Below are 24,828 nucleotides of genomic sequence, written 5' to 3' on the forward strand. Positions count from 1 at the left end.
ATAAGGTTTTACAATGGACGGCACAGCACCTCCTGTGCCATGTTTTCCTAATAGGAGGCCAAGTGCACCAAAATTGAAACGTTTCTTGAGTCCATGCATGGTACAAAAAGTCTCAGCATACCAGCATCAGTCCCGAGACTGGTTTTCGTAGATAGCAAATGTTTTAAAAATTCAAAAGAAAAAACAGGAATATATATACGCATACGTATAATCAAGCCAAATTGTACATACTGGACCTTTAAAGCCATTTACTTACATTTTTCAACGGACTAGAACAAGGTATATTTTGGTATCCCTATTCTGGAGATGTGTTCCCATCTCTAAATTGCATTTACCACTTTTAGCAAGTGAGCATCGAAGAGAGCACGCAGGCTGTTTTGAATATTTTATATTGGCAATTCCATTACTGATGCAGTAGACCCAAAGCGTGGGAGATGGGAGTTCTGCCACTGATCAATCAGAACCACTACCACACAATAGGCTAGGTCTACTTAAACTCCACCATCCACTGGTCTAGAACCCAACTGTGCTCACTACTTTGCAGCCTCCAAAGCTTTGCTACCACCACCCGTGACTCCACCTGCCTGCTCTCAGTCTAAAAGTCATCGGGAATTCGACGTTTCACTTTGCCCACAGTCTTGTGGGGATTCTGCACAGCGCCCCCTGGTGCGACATAGAATGCCGCTTGTCACACCAAGGGAGCCTTCATACCATTTGCTGCAGCAAAAGGGTTTAATCAATTCTTCCTGAAAGGACTGGTTTGCACATTGTGAAATCTGATTAAAATCTGTAAAGGGGTAAGATTATGAGAAACTGACTATCAGCTCTAGCATGTCCTTTTGCCATTACTGGCATGCAAGCTTACACATAAACTATGGAAAAATTAGCAACTTTTCTGACAATTCTTTCAAATTTTTAAACATGGGCTGGCTTTTCTCTGTGCTACAGCACTGAAATGTTCCATGTCCGATCTGTGGGGGCTTTCTAAGTAGGAAGCTGACATGGTTATCACAGTAACGCCTCTAAAGACTTTTAAATGTGGGCGAGGCGTCATTGCATGAGAGCTAGTAGCCATCTTTCTCGCTAGCTCTCGCCAGGTTAGCAGTGGGCAGCTAGCCAGTCGCAAGGTAGTGAGCTGAGCCACGGATCCTCAACGCCAAAGACAACGCATTGGACATGCAAGCATTACTTACATTTCAGAGGAAGACACGACAGACCGCCAAAATTAGAAGGAACTGAGACAAACAACCCGCCTTGCTGTACGCCACAGGGACACGGCTTTTATTTCCGAATTTAATTTGTGTTTTTCTTAAGAAGGCGTTTCTCCTCGACACAGTGGGGAGTTAGGACCCAGAGGAGGAAAGCCAGGGAGCACTTTTAAATTGGAAGCAGACATCTCCGTCACTCTTCTTCTCCTTCCCTTGTCTCTCTGCGAAAGACAGAAAGAGAGGGAAGAAGTGAAGAGAGACGCAGCAAAGAGAGGAGAGTCTGGAGTTGGTTTTGTAGCCGCATCTTGTAGGAAATCCTGAACAGAGCGCATTAATGAGGAGCTCAGCCAACCACCAGCGCCAAGGCTCCCACCCCTGCGCTGCTGCTGTGGACACGTGTGTGGCTCCGCCTGTGTGAATCAGAAAGTGCGGTACAAGCTCTCTGATAGACCGAATCTGCCCGCAAAGCCACTTCTGACATCGTGCGATATGAAACGCAGCCACACGACACACACATACCCACACACGCGAAGAGGAGAAAAGATTGGCAAAGCTTTGGAACAGGTAAACACGAACGCTGGATTACGTACCGCATAAACAAACACACAGTTCTTATTCCACATCACGAAAGGACACACACACACACACACACACACACACACACACACACACACACACACACACACACACACACACACACACACACACACACACACACACACACACACACACACACACACACACACCAGACAGGGTTTCCCTCTTAAACTACATCTGCAGTCTGTATGCAGTTAGCCAAGGATGATTACACATCCACACACAAGGGCGCGTGCATAAGCGCGCGCGCACTCACACACAATACAGGGCAGCGAGACCTCCCCATGTGCTTGTATGTATATCAAGCCAAGCTATGCTGGGTTGGACTATAGGAAGGCTAATAAAGAACAGATCTTATTTAAGTGCATGCAGCAGTTTGCAAACTTGTTATAAACACACACACACACACACACAAACACACACACACACCAAACTTGGAGAGGGTTGGGGTGGGCATGGGGAACAGTGGAAATTGAGAACAGGGAGGATAATATGGAGGAGGAACATAATTGATCTCACCCTCTCCCTCCCCTTCAGTGTGAGAGAGTCTTCACCCTCAGGTGGGGTGTCAGCATTTTTCTCCCACATATGAAATTGTCACATTTATGAATATTTGGGAGCCTCAGAAAGCAATATGTGTGATGGAGCTGTTTGCCTTCGGGTGTCATTTGTGTGGGATGCAGTTAAGCTTTGCCACCATAGTGCATGGAATGCCCTCACAATGAGAGCGTGTCTGAGAGGTGCCAGACATACTGTATGGATTTGTATTCATCACTTCCTTTCTGTCCCAGGTCAGAGTACTTTGATTGTTTGTGACATGTATCGAGACTTACCATGTTCTTGGTTGTATTGTGCAGGTACAATTTTAGCTCTATGTTCATATATACAGTCTCAACAGTTTTTTTTTTCTTTTCTTTTAAACTTATTAAAATGTTAATTATTTCAGTTTTTTCTTGCTACATTTGAGCCGGCCCACTGGGTTTCTCTGAGTAGCCATAAAAAAAAAGAAAGAAAAAAAACTCCGAGTTCATCTCATCTGGAGGAGGCAAAGGACCATTCGATTCTCATTTCCTTGATTTTTCCTTGGAAAATGATGGAACAGATTGAAAACCTTAATGATAAACAAAGAACAAATGCTAATTCTAGACACAAAGCAAAGGCATTTAGTTTCAATTTAACCGATTTAACTCAGATTGCATACAAACTCAACAAAAAGTCATGAAGCATATATGTGTCTGTCCTATGCGTTTGTGCAATTAAATTGACTTTTGACACAACATTAGTCAAGCGTAACATTCAACCAAGTAAACGACTTTTTTGTGTTCAAGAATGCAAGTAAACAAAAGTGATTTGACACTCAATCAAGAACGTGTTGTAATGTGGTTCACTATTTTAAATGTGCTATAAATAAGTGCGTTGGAAAACTGATGGACAGCAATAAAAATAGATGAATAATAATTTCAGTTAAAGACCTTCCACACATTGATGAATTAACCAATAACTGTTTATGCTGTGGCATGACCCTTATATTATGTGGTGGACTAGTACATTTGTTGAGAAGCATCGAGTTGCTTTTAATGAAGATACATCCAGCAACAGCAGGTCCCTGTTATCCTAACAAACCTCCACTAACCCATGCACATAATTTGACTTCAAGTCTCAATATAAAGGCACAGGGGACCAAAGCACATTTATATATGGGGGTTGTTTTAATTTCCCAAGCTGCTTTTCTGCTTAGATTTCTGACTCCCCCGGTAACTGAGGCTGCTTTCACAGCTCATCTTTCACAACAATTTGCTTCATTTTGTCCAGATTTAAAGTCAATAAAGTAAAATAAAAATAATAATATACAATGCTATATTTCTAAGGCATGTTGTTCCATTTCACACCACTCTGTTCCGTTCTGGTTGGAATGAGTTGAGTCGGTGAAGCAGGTCCAAATTCAGCAACACAAGCCAGACGTTGACTTTCATGTCAATCACTGGCTGGATGTGTCTTGGAATTGACGAAACTACCATGCATCCAAGATCAACCAGGAGACTTCAAGTGTGTTTGTGATGAGGCAACGTGGTTGAGAACAATGCAAATACTCGTCCTCATCCCCTAGTCCATAATATCTCAGCTGTTAAAAGCACTGGTTTAGTCCGACAATGTGTAACTCTTAAAGCTGTTTGGTTTCAATTCAAGTCTGAGTGGTGCAGGAGGGTAAATGAACTGTAGAGTCATTCAACCAACATTTTATTTACTTTTAAACGATCCTTCATTGGTCTGGATAAATAAATACAGTAAATTTTTGTTTCACACCTGGCATTAAAAGAAGCTGAAAGCAGCCAACAAATCCATGTGCGTAACCACCACCTGCAGTTCTTCCATCAAACTTTCCATCACTGCACAAACAGATTGTTGGGTCCCTTCACAGGGACGAGGCTTTCATCAGGTGCCAAGGCACAGATCTGTGACATTAGTCCAACAGATTACACCTGTTTCACCTTGTAACCGCGTTAAATCCGGTAAGCCTGGGGCTCCTGAGGATGTTACCCCACCCCCATCTAGGCTGATCCCGGCGCAGGTGTAGCCGTGACAAAGATGATGATGCTCTGCACTCTTGCAAAATGCCACGATCCGAATCCGACGCAGCCTCCACCACACAGTCACCCTTGAGACATTAAGCTCTAATGGCTGCGAAACTGTAAATGTCACAGTGATTTGGGCCAAGCACTGAAGGGAGAGAGCCCAACTGTGTGTGTGTGTGTGTGTGTGTGTTGGTCTATTGTCATGTCAGTGTCACTGCCACAGCAAAGGGGATAACAGCGAAATGGCTGTGAAGTGAGACAGAGTAATTACAGCATGACAAAGTAACTATGCATATACACTGTCTGTGTCCCGCATTAACTGAACACAAACCAGTACCGCAGGACAATATGGCAAAGATCTAAGACATGAAACATGTGGTCATTCAAATCTTTAATTAGGTGTGACAGAGGAACCCCAGTATTTCTCCCTGCAGCACTGCACACTCTTCCCCAGTGGGACTTCAGTAGATATCGACCCATGTATTCCAGAACCTAGTTCCACAAAAAGACAAATGAATGCCTCTAAACTCATATGCAGATTTGGGAAATACTAGATTTTACGTAATGCTGTTAAGAAATGTGTACTTTTACACACCTTTTACATGAGTTCATGCATGAGGCTGTTTGAGGAAAGTGAAATACCTCAACATACCTTAATTGGATACACAGCAAAGGGATGACACCTGATTAAATTGTCCTATATGTAGTTATCTTGCTTGCATATTGCTTACATATTTGCAAAAATAAAAAAATAAGCTATCTAACACTATACACATAAAACCAAACACAGGCTGCAGTACACAGTGCTGGCTGATCGATATCTTGGAAACTATAATTAAAGCTGCATCAAGTGAAGCAGTGAAAACATGTTAATTGTGCATCCTGTAATGCTTAAGAAGAGCATCAGAGAATTTAACAATGTGTATTTTAAGACAGAGTGGAAGGAGGCAAACCCTTTTTTTAACCTGGGATTAACCATTCCACTTGCCTTGACAACAGGCACACTGGTAGATATCTCATATATATGATTTATTACAAGAGATGAAGATGGCATGCATTCAGTCTGACAACATCCAAAACTATCTGCTTTTTTTCCTGCGTCCACTGTTCACGTTTCATATATGTGCAACATTGTTAAATACTGGCAAGACAGAATGGGGTCCCTTGAACAATATTGTATGAATACAGCCATACAATCGTATTGGCTTGGTTTTTACGTCGAGGCCTCTTGCCAGTCTGGGGAAATGAGACTACAGAGCAAAAGAGGCAGTTGGAAATTATTGCAAGCACGTGCAGGCATTTCCACCATAGTACGACTCCAAAGTCTGACAAATGCGTTGGCTTGATATGTGGTTACTTTTGAAAACAGTGACACTGATTCCCTTCCAGAACATTCTGTACAATTAATTACCTCAGCCTAGGAAATGCACAACAATTATCCACAATCGCCGGAAGCACAAACAGATCGAGCCCTTACACTCGTGCATTACTTGTGTAATTGCGTACGCTCACAAATCCACATACATCCCGGGGTGGTCAGCACACTGGGCAGACATGGCTTGTGCAAGTTCATTTATTTCCAATCAGCCTTTTCGTGTATCTGCATGAATATGAACAAACCTGGCTCGCTGCACTTTATGCTGAACGGCGCACGGGGCCTTGAGCCCATTGTGAAACCAGAGGCTCTAATGAAGTGGGTATGAATCATGAAATTAGCTGCTGCATGATTACGCCATGTAATATATTGCATTTACATTAATGGGTGAGATTTATTAAAGCAACTGACCAGCCGGGGATATGGATGGCACACAAACGGGCTGGAAAAGGCCAGTGGACGTATCATGACTCCTTATATAAGGGTCCCACCCCCAGAGGTATTTATATCCCTCGTTTGTTATCTATAATAAGACATCTCCCTTTCTCCCCCCTCACTTCTTCACCCAGACTCCCTGGTCCTGCCGCAGGAAAATCCTGATTAGTGTCCTGATGACTTGACAGAGAGCGATCGAGACAGGGATACCGAGACGGGGTTTGGGAGGTGGAGAGAATTGGAGGGAGGAACATAAAAGTGGAGAAGATAATAAGAAAGATGTATTTCTGTCTCTGCCCGTCTGCCTCAGGTTTTTTGACGGTGCTGGTCATCTGGCAGCAATCTGATTTCACAGCCCAATGTTGCCTTCTATTTTTCTTTTTTCTTTTTTTTGCATCTTTGATTGTCCATGTTGCTCCTCAGATAAGGCTAGTGGTCAGATCTGGTGAGTGTCAACACCACCTGAGCCCCTTACTTAGTCGCACGGTCCCAGAAGGGAGCACTTCTGTCAGAAATCCCTTGATGTGCTCCACACTTGCTTATCAATCTGTGCAAGACGTAAAACAGCTGGTGAGGGGGAGACTTAGTTATCACAACAGCCCACAACAGAAGGTGAAGCAGGAATGTGTAAGACAAGCGCAAGCCGGGAAAACAAATACAGTGTGGGGAGGAGTCCCATTGTTTGTGTAGGCGTGTAGCAAAAAGGTGCACTTGTGTGATGGGCGCAAAGCCTGGAAATAGAGAAAACATGGAAAAGGATGGAAAAACTGTGGTGAGTGGTAGGCTTATTAGGAAAGCTGCACCAACTCTGGAATTTCATTCATGTTATACTAACCACTATGTGTTTGGAGGCAGCGGTGATGGTTTCTTACGCGCACACACAACCTTTCTGGAGTTTCAAAGACGCAAACAATTCTGTCCAACACAATGGGCACCTACGGCAGGCATGTACTCAAACCCAGAGGCAGCAACGGAAAAATACAATGAGGCCTGTTACTAGTGTGGTGTTACAAACAAAAAAACATGCTAAATCCCCTGATTGGAGACAGATTCCACTCTTGCAAAGCTGTCCTGGTCTCATTGTTTTCAGTATTAATAAATCCAGAAACCAGAATCCAGGTTTTGTTACAGTGGATTTTTGTGAATCTGATGGCTTTAATGGGACCAGGGGCCACAAATTATTTTCTCTCCCATTCAGTCAATCAAGATTTCACTCAGAAGTATGACATGAACTTTTTTTTTTGGCCAAAATATCCCTTGAAGCCTCCTTGACAGGAGTCTTTTATTTTCGTTCTTACACGTGTGGCAGATTACCTTGGATGCGATTAGAATTTTCCAAAAATGCTGTCTGCCGTCAGTAAAAAAGGGAGTGAGTATTGAATTGGACTATACATTGAGGAGGAAAAAAAGCATCAGAAACAAATGTGCGTTACAGACGTATAGGACCTTCAACGATAACTTGATTTGTGTGCTTAATGTGATTTGGTGTTTTTGTAGTATTCTTCTGAGCATACAGAGCTTGAAAAGCCTCGTTCTCCTTCTCCTCCTCCTCCGCCTGTGCCTCAACCCCCCTCTGTTGCCACTCTGTGCAGCCAGGATCAAGTCTACAATACCCTAATGAGAAAAAGCTGGTAGGAAAATCCTGGATGGAGTCCTACATAAACTTACAGTCATCTCACGGAATAGCCCAGTGAAGAGGTAGTGGGGGGGGGGGGGGGGGGGGTGTTGAAGAACAAAACTAGCTCGAGAAAATTAATATATTGGGTTGTCTCCTCATACGTCAACACAGTATGTATGTACAAATTGAAGGTATATTGTTTCCACATGTCTTTGGTACTGTTGAATGGTGCATCCGATGGAATGCCTGTTGTTGTCTTTAAGACTCAATTTCACATCTGGGTCACAGCATGTTAGTGACGGAGTCTAGCTAAGCAACATCCAGTCCGGGCTAGAACCGCAAGTTGCAGTTCCTAAATAAAGCCTATCCTTAACAGGTAAAAATGTATAAGCAAATTTTACTTCCCAATACCTCTTTATCAAAAGCACTCCCATTCTGGAGTTCTCAACAAAGCCCCAGTTGGGTTGCGTTGATTGGTTGGGTTGTGAACAAAGGGTTAAATTTGCTAGTGTCTTGGAAGATTAATCGTGCAAGACTGCCCCACCAATGTCCAGGACCAAAAGTAAAGATTTGTAAATGAAGTCATTTGTTTTTGGTTTGGTTTTACCTTTAATGTGAAAGAAGGAAAGTGAAATCTCCTGACTAGCATTGGCTGAAACCTTTGTCTTTCCCATAAGAAACCATTGCACTGTCCAACCAAACGGGAACCGCCACCAACTAAACACTCAATGACCTCACAGTAAACACATGGGAAAACAACCATAACACCTGTAAACGTTTGAAATACCGAATAAGTCAACCCACGATGCCACAAAACTGTTCAAAAAGCAACCGAGACAATACACTTTGTGGAGACTCATTCAGCGAAACAGCTAATAATCCAATTGGTGGGTGAAACCACCAAATAATCCAGTTGGCCACCTCGTTCCCCAAGGGCACATGATCCTGCAAAATATACTGCAAAACACATAACCATGCAGATGGTCAAACTAACTCTTTAATCTTCATCAGAATTTCAAAAATAAACAATACGTCAAGCCGGAGCTGAGAAGCGTGATCATTCACCGCTCACGATAATGACAAAATCACTTTGTTTTTGCATACATCTTAATTGTCTCGAGCTATTTTCTGAAACCATACTAATTAACTGTCGGGTTTTAGCTGCACTAATTGTTCTCCCAGTACGCATAATTGATTGAAAGTCAGCAACCAATTTGCTGTCTGGAGACAAACACCAGTGTGTGACTGCTTTGAAAAACCACTGACTAACAAGAGAAGCAAGATAATGTGGCAGGAGGCGGGCACCAGGATTATGAGGAGGGGAACCACACACACACACACACACACACACACACACACACACACACACACACACACACACACACACACACACACACACAGCAAAGTGTTTTTTACAGGGCCACAGACAAGTATTTAAAGCCAGCACCTCCCCTCGGTCCTTCTTCATTTCACTACTTCCAGTTATCACGTCCTTTTTTCCCCCCGCGACCTCTTCTTTCGACACCGGGGAACTAACCCTGCAGTTTTTACAGGTGTCGCGTGAATTGTTAAATTTGGACTCCAAAGTTGCGAGACTGAAAGAGGATTGCGACTATTTCACAAGAGAAAGTAAGAAGAAACGTACACCATCAAATGTTATTTTCTATTTGTGCATCAGGGCTTTTTTTTTTTTTTTTTTTTTTTAGAGGACATAAAAGACAGTTTTGTGGGGATTTGTGGGTGTTTCGATTAACTTCACATGGAGGCTTGGATGTGACTCAGGACAAACTATTCACCTCAGATGGTGGATTTTTTTTTTTTCAGGTGGAAACACAGCAGCACACACGCACCGAGGGGCAGACACGGGCAGAGACAGTGAGAGTCCTTCATGCTGCTGTTTTGGCAGTCTGTGGTGCAGTTTGCGGTTTGCCCCTGAATCATTGCGGTTGCCTTAACGGATACGAACAGTCAGGCCTCAGCTGCCAACACACACACACACGCACACACATACACACACAGTCAACTGCCTAACCCGACTCACAGGTAACTGCGTCACTCAGCAGAACCCAGCTATGCCAGTAATTTGAGACCAGGCGATGGTTTCACCAAGGGACAACCATCACCAGCTGCCTGTCTGTCTGTCTGTCTGTCTGTCTGTCTGTCTGTCTGGTGTTTCACTGCAAGGCCACACGGAGGACTCGCATTCAGCCGGCCCTCAGTGTTTGTCTTTTGAGTGTCTCGACTCCTCTCCGGCCAGCAAGCAGACACTTCACGAAAACACACTCCAAGGCTTCCATTCTTTAGACAGTGCGGTTTAGGTTACTTTTTAATTAGCGCTTGCCATGTGTTATTCCTGGGAATCTCCGTCCCTGATAACCGTCTCCTTTAAGCGAGGAAATATGTCTCAAATAATTGCCAACAGCAACAGCGACGAGATGGCAGGGATTACCTGTTGCCTGCTGCTTCATTTTTCATTCCTTCCTTTTTGTTTTCCGGCCCAGTCTGGTGTGATATGATAACTCAGCTGCGCTGAGATTGGCTGGCAGCCATTCTTCTACTAGAGAGCTTGTTTTTGTCCTCTTAAAAAACTTGCGGAAGGCCCAGCAAAGCATCAGTTTTAGTGCTAACACAGACCAATTCTGCTGGAGGGTGTAAACAGAGGGATGAGTAGGATATTTTCTGGAGATTTATTGAGGGTGGGGGGTTGATTATTAGTGCCAGTGTGCTCTAATGGAACTGGGATGAAAAATAATGATCTGAAAATGGGTACAACATAGGAACCTTTAAGCTGAAATGGAAGCGGCAGATTAATCAGCGCGGCGAAAATAGAGGAAAATTGCAGCAGGAGCAAACGCTTCACTTTGCTCAGTTTGTTTGCAGTTCAACAGCTTAAACAAAGCTCCTCATTAAGAACAGACCCCATACTGCGTCGTACCCTCACACCTCGCTGCTCCCGAGTTCTGCCCCTCTCTCTCTCTCTCTTTCTCTCTCTCCCCCTGCAACCTCTTCCTGATTGTCACTCCTGTTATTCATCAATAATGGCAACGGTGGCTGTGGCGGAGGCTGAGTCACAGAATTTCACAAACACCAGAGTGGGTCAATCTGGGAAATCTGATCTATCGCTGTTGCCTGTGAATCAGAGTTTGGACTGCGTTCAGCACATTATGCAAAAAGAACCTTCGCTTCTCTCAGACAACCTTGGTGCCTGAGTGCGGGGGGGCACAAACAGATGTTTTGAGAGTTCTAAGACACTGGTGCACAGAGGAGGTGTTTCCCAAATGACATATTACTGCGCTGAACGCTCAATATTGTGAGTGAAAATGTGCGGTCACACAAGAATGCAATAACTATTTGCGCATGCAAAATGTTCCAAAAATTGAGAGCGAAATGGAAAGCACTTTACATGCTCGATGAACTCGGTGTTGGTGAGTGTAGCATAATGAGTGTAATGAGTGTAGGCTCGAGAGCTAAAGTACTTCTGGCTACATGCTACATCTTAATTAGCCATTAAGACCATATCCATCCAACATTATGGATTATTGCCTGTTTTTACCACAATACCACAATATAGCAGACTATAAAAATGAAGCTTTTGTTTGTTTCTTTAAAAAAAAAAAAAAAGTCAATTCAATGAACTGAAAAATAGGCGATGCTTGAGTTGTCGTGCAGTGCACTACACCATGAGTGTACTGCGCTGAAACGTACTGCCTTTGGGTGTTACTACTGTAGATCTTTATGAAGCAGACAATAAAAGCCAACTGACACATGGATTTGTGTTTAATAAACCTATTTGCTTTTTTTCACACCGCAACCACAAGATTTCAAGCAATATATCACAAGTGACATGAAGACCTGGTTGCTGCAAGCTTTTACAGCACGATAACGCAGTCACAGTCGGACGTCACATGGTCATGAGCACCTTATGCTGTCAGAGTTCAATGTTTTCCACAGTAGCTGCACTTTCACTTAGTGTGTTAATGCGAATTTCTCCTGGAGATCAATAAAGCATCTATCTATCTATCTATCTATCTATCTATCTATCCATCTATCCATCTATCTATCCATCTATCTGGTCTAAGTATCTACCTATCTTAGTGGCCTGGTGGTCCGGTATTTCAATTCATAAATGCATAGCAAATGTTCCATTAACTGCAGGTTTCGGCATATTTCTTGAAAGCGGATCATTATTTTGGAAGAATATCACCCATTGATGGACTGGTGCATTTTACTTTCAAAATCTTTTCTTGCAAGTCAACCAACTAGCCACCACCTTGGAACCACTAATTGGAGCTTCCAGGATGCTTTTCCTTTTTTTTTTTTCTGACTCTGCTTCAAAGACCACGTCCTCGCCACCATGGCTATTTGATGATTGGTGCGACTTGAAGAAAAGACACTATGCCGCATATGTGTGTTTTTTTCTCGGACTGCTTATTCTTTAAGCTTACACACTTCTCAGTGCGCTATGCACAGCCAATGAATGGCAGCCTGTTTTCATTTGTGTCTTCACTGTAAATTAGACTCAAAGGAGTCGGTACATTCAGCGTAGACCACTAATACTTGAGAGTGACTCTTAGAGAGAATCTTAATAATTGCTGAACCCATGGGTGGAGCTTATGATTCTGCTTGGGACTCGCTTCATTTAGAGGTTGGCTTAAAAGAGAGCAAAGTCTGTAACACTGCGTTGGACCCTTAAGGAAAGCATTGTTGTGCTTAGAACTGGTCCATCACACATACATCACATCACAATATATCCTGCATGTCGACCTCAAGGAGGGTCAAAAACTTGTTTTTAAATGAGCCAAACTTCAGAGCGGAGTTCTGAATAAAAATGAAAACTGCTTTGCAAAGCTTGTTGGGAAAATCAATGCATGGATTTAGCTGATGGTTAATATTAAACATAACGTCTGCATGCCAAAGTCTTAGTGAGCCTTATGTTTCACTAACCTATTCAACATTAATATCAATCTGTGTGCTGCACACAGACCTACACACACACACACACACACACACAGGATAACATGTCGCACTGCAGCAGCACTTCACCTGCAAAATGAGCATGTGATGCAAGTCGCATCACATGCTCGACAAGACACATGAATCACGGCAAATGTCGCCCCCTCTGCACACACACACACACACAAAGAGCCTTGCAGAGGAAAGTAGATGAATACTTCATCATACATAATCTCTCAGTGCATATGCAGCCTCCATGTCAGACCTCCAGCGATGCGGGAGCACACAGAGTCAGTCTGCAAAGAGAATATGAAATATGCACGCACGTGCACAGGCGCAGCACCAAGCTCACTGGCAACGCATGCATCTTCAAAACCGGGCGAACAGACGACGCGCTGCAAATCGGCAAAGTTCAGACAGAAACTGCAGTAAAGATCAGGTTTTTCGAGCGGTGGTTGAAATGTGTCTAAAAGACTCCGAGGAACCTAGCGAGAGGGGAGTGGCGGCGGGTCTGGGCGCACTGGGAGAGAGAGGGGGAAAATGTGGAAGGTCAGGCGATGGCGGGCACAGACCTACTTTATCATCATCTCTCAAAAATGCTTTCTGAAGTCCCACTTGGCTCTCCAACAGACTTGCCTCGTTCTTTTTCCCTTTTTCCCTCCACCCATTCCCCTTCTTTCTCTGGTTCTGCAGGCTGTCAAAGATGGCGCTCAAAGAAACACACACACACACACACACACACACACACACACACACACACACACACACACACACACACACACACACACACACACACCTTTCCTCGCTTCCCAGCCATGGTGAGACTTTTAACTCCAAAGGCAAAAAACATAAACAGGGGGAAGCGACGGCGGAGAAAGCAGAAGCCCGAGGAGAGGAAAGGAGGCCGCGGGGAGAGATGGCGACCGGGGGGTGGGGGGGGGGGGCATATTCTGCTGATTAAGTAAGTGTTTGCTCGTGCCTCCATTGTTTGACAGACGCCTCGGAGTGACTAGCAACAAAGGCAAGAGCCCCCCCGAAGGCAGAAAAGAAGGGGCAGGACGGCGAAAACGCAAGAAGGGAAAACAAATTCTCCGACGCCCCTCCACTCCCCCCTGAGCGCCAGTGTTTTCCAGCGAGGCAATTTGAACGTGACGCAGAGAAGGAACTTCAGCCAGGTGTCCTCCCTCGCTGTTTGGAGGTGGGGGGGGTGGGGGGGGGGGGGGTGGGCAGTAATCCCTTGCCTAAATCGCCATGTGAGCAATAGAGAGCATGCTGGACGCGTTCCCAAACCTCCCCCCCTCCTCCTCCTCCTCCTCCCCCCCCTCCCTCCTCCTCCGGCTCTCTGCCTTGGCACGGCACGCAGCTCGCCGCCGGAGAGGAGACACCTACGGGAGTCCTGTGAAAGTGCGTGCGCGTGCGCGCGTGCACGCACTTCTTTACACAACAAACTATGCCGGCTTTCTCACAGACACAAGCGCCCCTTTTTTTGCTTGGATTCTGCGGGAATCATTAGCAAAACCAGCAGAGGGATTTTTTTTTTTTTTTCTTCACACAGCCTGGGCAAAACATCACTCATAGCGCAGACCCCCGGGGGTCTTCAATTAGACCCTAAATACCTCAGCGAGTATCCGGGGGTCCTAATTATTTCAGACTGCTGCAGTTGGCCGCAGGCCGCCTAAGACCGAGGGTTTACCGAGGATATGCCTGTTTAGAACTCGCCGTGGCCCCCGAGATCAGTCGGGTTCTCCTGCATTGTTGGTCTGCCGAGTCAGATGGGGTGGAGGGGGGGGGGGGGGCAGCGTGTTTGTGTGTGTGTGTGTGTGTGTGGATAAGTGCGGTGGTGTTGTGGGATGTATTTATAGCTGGAAAATTCTGCAACCAGAGGCCAGCAGAAGCAGACAAGAGGTATAGAGACATAAAGGACCTCGGACCAGCAGGGCGAAGAGGAAAAAATATAGCCAAAGATGCATTGGCAGTGTAGCGGAGGAGTATGCACGCGCACACACACACACACACACACAAACGCCCGCTCACACCAGGGCTGACGAGGCAACAGATCGATTGTTACGGCGCATTACCAAAGCAGTGACCTTTTCTTAAAACGCTAGCGATAGACACTAAAGGGTAGGCAAGAAGCGAGAGGCAACGTCTGAATACTATCATCGCAGCGCCAGGGAGCCACGTTCGCACACACGCAGAGCAGCATTAGAGCGTCTTCGCCCATCGACACGCAGCTTCCTTCATTAATGTGATCAAGTCCCGGTTATCATTTCAAAGCAGGTCTTGTGACGAACTGCACAGGCGAGGTCGGGATCAAGGAAGACAGGTCTCGAAAGGACAAATAGAATATTAGTGCAAAATTAAGTGCAAAACAATATATATATTTTCTCCAGGTAGTACACAGCACAGTGAGGTTTTTGGTAAATCAGTGACACGATGATTCAAGCAGAACGCATTTTCACTCCTGCAATAATGGACTGAAAACCACTCCTGCCATTTGCATAGTAAAGAGATTTGATCATTGGACTGAAACGATCAAATGCCAAATATGTTGTCTTTGCAGTGGTTCCATTACGAAGAATCCCATTTTCAACACACTGTGATCTCTGGTTGCATTGTTAACACCGAAGTAATAGACAAAGAACAGAACAGTGGGATGAATCAATATTTCACTTTGTTTTAATTCAGGTTATCCTAATTCTTCATGCCATGTACCCTTTCTTGTCAATTTATTTTTAGGGCAATTTGTCAGCAATTGCCCTAAGCTTGAATAACTTCATGAGGCATGTTTGAGATTTCTTAGTAACTTCTTACTTAGTCCAAGATTAAGTGACAAGGCTGCATGATTGATTTTCGCAAAAGGTTAAAAAAAAGACCACATTAACCCGCCAATTTGTATGGGTACAGTAACACAACATTCTCCCAGTGGGACAAAGGCTTTGATAGCTCAATGGCAGCCTGTTAACTGTTGCTCAACAACTATTGAATTTTGAATGTCAAAATAAGACCAAAGAAGACCGGCAGTGTCGATGCTAACTGTAGTTCCCGCTTGCCTTCACTCTGGCTGAGTAGCTACACTTGAACACTGGTGGACCCACTGTATTTAACCCATGGACACTTCTGTCACAGACGCAGTGACAATGACGATACTCGTATTATTCTGGACCCCCGAACTCACATATCCGTCATCCAAAACTAACATAAGGCAAAGTATTATCTTCAAATGTGAAAGATTTACGCATATCATAATTGTCAGCGGGTCAAGTGCACATCAGATATCAAAAGAAAATCTTGCCCGCTAATACTGTAGGTTTCTCCCAGTGGACGGCTAGCGGCAATAAAGCAAATGTCTGAGAGGCTGTAACTGATAGGATGATAGCATCAAGGATCGCGTTCCGTCCTCGAGGAGCCACAGGGGACTCCAGTGCCCCCGGTGGCTGAAGAAAAAAAAAAAAACGGTCTATTTGTAAGACCTTTTAAGATTTGACATTTACAGACATGGAGATTAGCTGTGATGGGCCGAGGGACTGAAGACCGAAGACGGGATGGAGGGATGGAGAGAGGACAAAACCAAAACAAAGAAACAGGATGAGTGGGTTCCCAGAATCTCAATTTTAAAGAGTGACACATGACAATTTTAAGGGGGACACGGTGAGCGATTCAAACAACACCGACGCACACAACCAGCACCCGGCTAGAACGAAGAAACGACGGCTGAAAGCTCCTGAGCTGAACTGCCTCAGTCATCCGAGTATCCCTTTGCATTCCTCTTCAAAATCCTCACTCACTCACACTCACACACACACACACACACACACCAAGACCTGGTCTCCAGCGTCTCCCTTCCCTCCTCCTCCTCCTCCTCCTCCTCCTCCCAGGAGGGTGAATCAGTGCACGTCTAAATGCACTTATGAATCAATAACACCCTTGCGTGGCAGCGCGGCCTCAATGAGACGCCGTGACTTGAATGGGGCCCCGCCCCTCGGCCGCCCGCCCAAGAAAAGGCGGCTGCTCGATAAGCTGCCACCCCCAGTGTGTATCAATAAACTAATTATAACGAGCGGCTCCCTCCTCTGCACATACAGTCCGGTGGTGTCGGAAGGTTTTCAACGCCGCCGTGCCTTGTGGGTAATTGATCGGTCGCCACCAGCGGCTCAGAGCATTTGGAGCGCGACAAAGTGAGAGAGGAGAAGGTGGAGGTGGTGGGGGGGCTGGCCGTGCGAAACGCGCACGTGAGAAAGCACATACACACACACAAACACATACACGCGCACACATTCTGGAAGGTAAGTGGTGTGGCTCTGATGTGTCAAACGCATACATTTAGACCAGAAGTACATACATACGTATGTATGTATGTATGTATGTATGTATGTATATATATATATATATATATATATATATATATATATATATATATATATATATATATATATATATATATATATATATATATATATATAGATATATATATTGATATATATATAGATATATATATATATATATGTACGTATATATACATTATATATATATATATACATACATATATATATAGATACATATATATATACGTATACATACATACATACATATATACGTATACATACATATATATACGTATACATATACATATATATACATACATATACATATATAGATATATACATATATATAGATATATATATAGATATATAGATATAGATATAGATAGATATAGATATAGATATATACATACATATATTTATATATGTCCTGAATTAGATGTCTTTCCATTGACTCAGAAAGAGTCATTGACCAAAGGAGCAGGTCCACTCTCACGAGGCCAGAATACCCAGAACGTGCACTCCAGGTCAGGGTTTTGTGATTTCACCCCGACATGACAGTCTGGGAAAGACAAGCCTGAGATTCAGTGGGACCTCAGTAAACAGGGATTCATATCAAAATTTGCAATAGTCTTTCTGAACACTATCGAAGCTGCTTTAAGAACGACATCCTTTCCATCCAAGTCACCCGCTTCTCTGAAGCGCTCAACACATGAGGAGCTGCCTGTGATTGGTCACGCTGACTGCTTAGGCCTTGGTGTTTTCTGTTTGTGGCCACTGTGTCATTTTGGAAGTGTGGGGGGGAAATAAAAAGAAACAAAAAAAACACCAACAAACAAACAAACAACGGCTCGGTCTTCTTACCTTCCACAGGTGGAAACATGTCAGTGCGCATGAGCAGACTATAGGGGGAGGGAAATAAAAGTGGACGGTGAGAAAGGATATGGGTTGCAGACCATTTTCAGGCACCAGCTGCGGGGCCGAGTGGTTTGCTTCAGGTAGAAGAAGACCACGGGGGCCAGGGTGGGGTAGGGCAGGCTCTCCTCGCCGCTGGCCGACGCCTCCTCCCCGGCGGTAGAGATCCCGTCGGGCGCGGGGGACGCCGGCTCCACCACGACCTCGCGCTCCCCGCATCCTATCCCGACCCCGGACAAGTCGTTGAGCCGGATAAAAGTCCTGGGCAGCGACGAGCGACCCTCCGAGTCCCTGGCTTCGGAGACCCCGGAGAGATCCCCCCCATCCTCTGCCATCATTCACCTCCTACAGACAAGCGGGCGACCATTGAGGGGTGATTGGACACTGACAAATTACGGAGGGCGGCTGCAACAGCAGCAGCAGCAGAGAAAACCACAACATAAAAACACCTGACTGCTTCCGCAGAACGGAAACGGACTCAACTGGCAAAACTTTAAATGTATAAGGTGGGAATCTAAACAGTGCCGGAACAGGACGCTGCGGTGGTGGTGGTGGTGGTGGTTTATTTTTGGGAACCTGGAGGGATTGCATAACCTTTATGCATCCATTTTAACTAAATGTATATTGTTACATTGCAAATCAACGCAGCTTGAACTTAGTTTGCTTAATAAAACAGTGTTATCAACGAATCTCCAACATTCCAAACCCAACTTCATTTCTTTTCATCAATAAAAAATTTGAAAGGGGGAGAAAGGAAAATCAACAGTCTGTTACCATCCCTTTTGCAAACTCTAGATCCATTCAAATAGCTACCATACAATTAATTAATTACCTGGAGATCGCAATGATCATAATCATCATCAAGGAGGATATTCTCCAACTGGATTTCTTACCTGAAATGGACTCGATGTGCGCCCAGAGCGCGCTCAGTCATCGCATGGAGGATTTTTGATGCCTTGACTATATAGTCCGAAACAGCGTGAGAAATCAATTTTACAAAAAAAAAAAAAAAAAAACAAAGAAAAGAGGAGGTGAGGTGGGGGTGATGAGCCCAAAAGATGTAGAAGAGAGACGCAAGGCGAGGAGAGGGGAGCAGCTGGAGCTCTGATTGTGTATTTTTGGTGCGTCCCCGGCTCTGGTAGTTTCCAGGTGCGCTGCTGCTGCTGCTGCTGCTGCGGCAGCAGCGGGGGTCTCCGCTCTCCGGTCTCGGGTCTCCCTCTCCGTGCGCCAAGGCAGCGCTCTCCGCTGTTCGAGCTCGTCCGGGAGCCTCAGCAAGACTTTATCCCGAGTTGGAAAAAGCAACTGTCAACTATGTCCGATTGCTTCCCAGGTAAAATACTGCGCACAAAAAAAAAAAAAAAAAAACTTCTCAGCGGCTCCCTCCTTCTCCCCCTCCTCCGTCCGGAGCTGATAGATAAACTGCTTCTCCGATGAGGAAAGAATAGACAAACTAGTCGCTCCTGCGGGTTTTTCTTCCTTCAAATGCAGATTTCACTACTTTTGGTCACATCCACTGGGAGCTTTTTTTTTTTTTTTAGTGTGTGTGCATATCCCATAGAAGTGTTTTCCTCCTCCGTCTCCTCCTCCTTCTCCTTCTCCCCCTTCTGCTTCTTCTCAAAGATCCATGGAGATGATGCCGCACATCCCGCAGCTCAGCGCGCTCAGCCTCCAACTACTTCCTTCCCGCTGCAACGGAACTCGAGAGCGACGCGGCAGCACCGCGTTGTCGCTGCACACTGAAGCCGCTGCGCTCGGTTCCGTCCATCAGCGGCGTTCACACAGCTGGATGGCGGTGGGTGGGTGGGTGGGAGTGAGCGGCGTGTGCGTGTGTGCGTGTGTGTGTGTGTGCGTGCGCGCGAGGATGCGGGCGGGGGATCCGAACTTCTTACAAACCCCGCCCCCCGAGCGCAGGTTGCGCGCCAATCACAGTGCGACCCGAGTTCTGCGCTCCTGCATCACTGGCGGAGCGGGACGTCCGTCCGGATCCCAGGGAGGAGGAGGGGGAGGAGGCAAGAGGAGTAGGAGGAGGAGGAGGAGGAGGAGGAAGGGTGGGGGGGAGGGTGGGGGGCGTGAAACAGCTGGAAAGTTATTGCCAGCCGACAGCCAATGAGAGGCGGAGGAGCGGAGGCATCTGTCGTTTGATTGCAAACTTTAAAATGAGGGAGAAGTCACATGACTCTCGAAAACAGGGGGGAAGAACACTTGGTGTTGGGAAAAAATAACGTAATTACAACAAAAAAAAAGTTCATCATTTTCTATATGAAATAAAAAAAAAAAGAAGAAAAATCTCTGTTTTTTCATGCAGGTTGCCTAGCGGTACCGCAGGCCCTGGAGGGGTGCTCTCACACACCGAGGCCACTAGGGGAAGATGTTTCCCCAGGCTTTTCTGCTCCACACACACACACACACACACACACACACACACACACACACACACACACACACACACACACACACACACACACACACACACACACACACACACACACGAGGTGAGAAAGGCTTACAGCATAAAGCATGCGGTTTAGGGGGGAAAAAGTAAACTAAAGAAAAAACCTGTGGCAAAGCAGAGTTACTCAGTAGTTAGCTGAAATTGTGTGTAAAAGGCTTTGCCCTGGATTTCATTGTTTTTGTGCCCATTCTGAGATTGCTTATAGGAGTTTTTTTCTTCTTCTTCTTCTTCTTAAGGGCTGTAATTGAGCAGCTTGACATGGTTGATTATCCCAAAAAATACTAGAAAAAAAACCCCAGCATATAAGTGTTTCCTTTCCAGCCTTAAGGGAAAACAACCAGTTTTTGGTTCCTGCATAGACTGACACACTGTTGTACCTTCCAGTGTATGAAAAGGGGGTTGTGGGGAAGTTTGGTGCGTTTCAGAGCAAACACCTGGCTGGGCGTGTCTTCACTAACAGGTATAGGTGTGGCTGCCCTACATGACATCGCAAAGGGGGTGATTTCCACTACAGCGTGCACATGTATTAGCACACATTTATTGCAAACACAGAGCAAAGAAAACAGTGAAACATTTCTATTTGCAAAACTCGCCAGCAGTCGGGAGACACGCTGGAAAACAATGGCAGGGCGAATTCTGGAACCACAGAGCTGTTGAAAATCCACTATAGATCTTACGCACTTGTATAATCTCAGCACATTACTCACCGCGTTGCGGCAGTACACTTTATTTTCATTACGGTGCATGATCATTGATCTGCGAGCGGGGAGCAAATCAATGAAGAGGGACCAATTTCTTTCTCATCGCATGTGTCGCAGCCAGCGCTTGTGTGCAGGGCCACGTATTAATCACCTGAGCTGTTGACGCTGCTCATTTCGAGCACAGGAAGACTGAGACTAAGGGCCATTTCCAATTCCTCCCTTAACTCCTCAATCTCAACCCTCGCCCTTAACCCTCAATCTTTGGCCCTCAATCTTGGCCCTGAATAATAAGTGTAAGAGCTTAGAAATGGGACACCCCTTAAGTGCAGTTACATCTTCAGACTGTGGGGGGCGGCCTTCCGCCAAAGCTACGTCCGGTCTGTCAAGAAGACGACGACGACGACGAAGAAGGAGAAGAAGAAAAGGGAAGAAGTCCTCCGTCGCGACACAACGATGTACACAAGTAACGTGAAGCCGGGACCGCCGGTCCGGTTGACAAACATCGTAAAGTAAAAAAAAAAAAAAATGTTACGCCACAACGATGTCAATAATCCATAAAAAAAAGTCTTAAACTAAGACAATAAAATGGTTTCGTAATATTTATATCTTTATTAACTAAGAAAATACTTCCATTTGTAGCTCGCTTTTTTATCGCCATATTTTTTCGAAGATGTCCTGGCGAAAAAACACAATGCCTTCTGGGTAGCCCTGACTCCCAAGGGTGGTGCCGGAGAATCTCAATATTGAGGGCGATACAGCCCTTAAACTCGTCCCTCAACTTGACGTTCTTAGAATCGGGACAGCACTTGCACTTCGCGGGAGCGCGCATTTTTGAGATTGAGGGTTGAGATTGAGGGTTAAGGGAGGAATTGGAATTCACCCTAAGAGTCACATGTGCACTCTTAAACTGAGAAAAAAAAATGATATTAACATCATCAGTATGTGCAGACAGATGGTGAAGATGCACAGTGGGTTGGCCAGATGTTTTAAGCAGAGAATAGCTTTGTCAGAATACTAAATAGTGAACAGAGTCCGTGGTTGTGCCATTTCAGTTTAAGGGTGATGCAAATGGAACCTGACAAGTCCTATGAAATCCTTTGGATTCATCCCATGTAAGTCTTGGGAAAAGCTTATGAAAGGCATTCGAAGAAAGGGGGTAAAGACTCGGAAGGGGATGCGGCGATCCGTCGATCACACTGACGCAGTGATTTGTTGCTGCTTAACATTAACCACGTGTGGGCCAGACAGCCAGTGGGCACGGTGGTGTTTCCAAGTGCAGGCCAGAGCTGGTTCAGAGTATAGAGCAAAAACAATGCCGTCCCACAGAGAAAAAAAAGCTTTTGGTCCCGCAAGCTCTGAATCAGCAACCCTGCTAATTTTGTTGCAGCAAACTTACAACTTTCGCTTCTTCTTTTAACCCCACTCTTTTGTCAGAGCAGGTTGGCTCAGTCACTTCGCAGTATCATGTCTCCCCGACCCCCACCCCCACTTCAGAGTTGATTGGTTGAGGAATGCACTGTCTAAAAATACTGTGAGTGTCGCAGCTACTGGCACCATTGCATTGAAGGTACGTTTAATAATCAAAGTTTTTTTGTAATGTAAAACAATTGGCATCTTTTCTCTCCAGCCTCCGTCAATAATACCTTGTTTGGGCTGATTACTTTATGTGCACTATTTGAACAGAGAACCTATTAAAACATATTGATCCACTGCCTGTATACATCAGGCAAGACCGATGCACTGTTCCGTATACGTAGCTGGACAAAAAGCAGAATGCGCTGAAAGAGCATGTGCAGAGAGAAGCATGTTAATATTACAATGACAGCGATTGCAATTGTTCTTTCTTTACTCATATACTGTAAATAAAGCAGTTCCATTTCAACACAGTTTCCCCCAGAACACTTCTCAAGGCGTTCTGTTATGAGTAGTTGATGGATGGTGTTTGTTAGCACGGGCCAATTCGAGCAAAGACCCCAATTTATCAGAGTGAGTGATCTTGGCTGTGGGGGAAGAGGGACACTTTCTTTGCCTCACAGCAACTCCACAGACCTCCTCACAAGCTGCAGAGTGTAAACAGACATTTGTAGCTCACGTAATTACTTACTGTGACTAAATGTTGAGACAGGTGTACCTCAGGAAAGGACAGAAAAAACATTTAAAAATTCATATCAATATATTGTTTTTTTAAAAGTTATGACAGTTGCAGAAATTAACTATTGACATGACTGATGTAACACATAGCTGCACTTTCATATGTGATTTGGTTTGGCCTACCTTCAGGGCCAATGGTGTTTCATAACTTTGACTTGTCCAAATATTTGGTTCAGAGCAACTTCAGGTCAATTAGAATAATAAAAGACAGTGAATAATAAAAGACAGTGAATGAATGTTTGTTGAATATTAACATTTAATAATGAAATACATTTCTACTAAAATTATTGGATATTTTTAAAACTTAAGCACTTCATAATCAGCTAGGGTAAGTTTTGAGATGACTTGATGATTCTTGCTACTGACCTATTTGCTTGGATCACATCCTGAGAAAGACCTGCTGATGCTGAAAATGTTAGAGCAGTCTTTCACTTATTTATATAGTTTGGTGAAACTGGAGGAAAGGCACCGTTCCAGCAGAAGAGCGGGAAAAAAGAAACATGTATATTAGATTATAGAAGTGGAGGTTTCCCTTAAGGTTAAACCTCATTGTGTGCTGGAGATGTGATAACAACCGCTAAACAAATCGCAGACGTTTCAAAGCCTAGAACAAAGCTGATGGAAAGAACAGAAGGTGGTTTCTCCAGCAGTACTTTCTGTTTATCTGCCACATGCTAAAGAAAAGAAAAGAAGCGTAGCCGTTTACCTTAGCTCACATGCCATCCAAGACAACACAGTAACACAGTCTGACTCATGTGCCGTGTCCTTGTGCGTGTGACGGCATAAATGGGGTCCCTAAGAGGGTCAACAACAATATCAGTCATTTGTAAACAAAAGATCACTTCCAATTGAAAAATGTTAAACACCAGACCCCAGACTACACACAGGCTCAAAGCTTTTCCATTCATGCCAGCCCACCTACCAAAAAAAAAAAAAAAATCAGTGATACTGATTCACGTGTTGGTAACCTTGGTTACAGAGCAGAGAAGCTCGGAGAGGAACATTTTCAACACTTCATAAATTATATCCCTGTAATGACACAGAGCCAAGAAAAATAACGACAGCAGAGGGAGAAGACGGGAGGGAGAGAGGACATGAAGAGAATTAACAAATGAGAGAAAAACGCAGGTGAGAAAATAAAGGGAATGAAGGAGTGCGGAGGAAAGGACGGACGCCTCGGATGGGCAGGGACAGTTGGTGTAGGAGAGCAATGTGGACAGGTGGGGGAAAGTTAGACGGTCACCAGAGTGGCTGCTCAATAATGTGGCATGGTGGATAATGGACAGGTGAAGAGACAGGAAATCTACACATTGGAACTGTTTTTCCTTGGATTTCCTCCCCTCCTCGCCCGCCGCTAGGCTAATTATGCAGCAGGTTTTCACTTTTTTTTCCCCTCCACCAAAGTAAATTAATAAGTTGTCACTGCAACACTGTCGAGACAGAGGGTGAAAGGAGGGATGAGGGGACGGGACCCTCGGAGCTTTCATCTCCCATTCCTCTTTGAGCCTCCTCCAGCTCTGGCAGCGCC

The 24,828-nt window shown here is 44.9% G+C and overlaps 1 protein-coding gene across 10 annotated transcripts in view; it reads right to left on the bottom strand.

The window, feature by feature from the left end:
- The window catches only part of cacna1g (calcium channel, voltage-dependent, T type, alpha 1G subunit), a 225,065-nt gene extending 205,343 nt beyond the window's left edge, over positions 1-19,722 (bottom strand). For all 10 annotated transcript variants that reach the window (XM_076033848.1, XM_076033845.1, XM_076033849.1 and 7 more), the window contains exons 1-2: positions 18,890-19,722; positions 18,027-18,341 (exon numbers count right to left, since the gene is read on the bottom strand). In XM_076033848.1, the coding sequence (XP_075889963.1) occupies positions 18,027-18,334 (308 nt within the window). In that variant the 5' untranslated portion in view covers positions 18,335-18,341; positions 18,890-19,722. The remainder of the gene's footprint in view (positions 1-18,026; positions 18,342-18,889) is intronic.
- Between the last annotated feature and the right edge of the window lie 5,106 nt (positions 19,723-24,828).

This window comes from Nelusetta ayraudi, unplaced genomic scaffold, assembly GCF_046127955.1.
Source record: "Nelusetta ayraudi isolate G7.1 ecotype Tasmania unplaced genomic scaffold, CSIRO-AGI_Nayr_v1 ptg000042l, whole genome shotgun sequence".
Classification (NCBI taxonomy): Eukaryota; Metazoa; Chordata; class Actinopteri; order Tetraodontiformes; family Monacanthidae; genus Nelusetta; species Nelusetta ayraudi.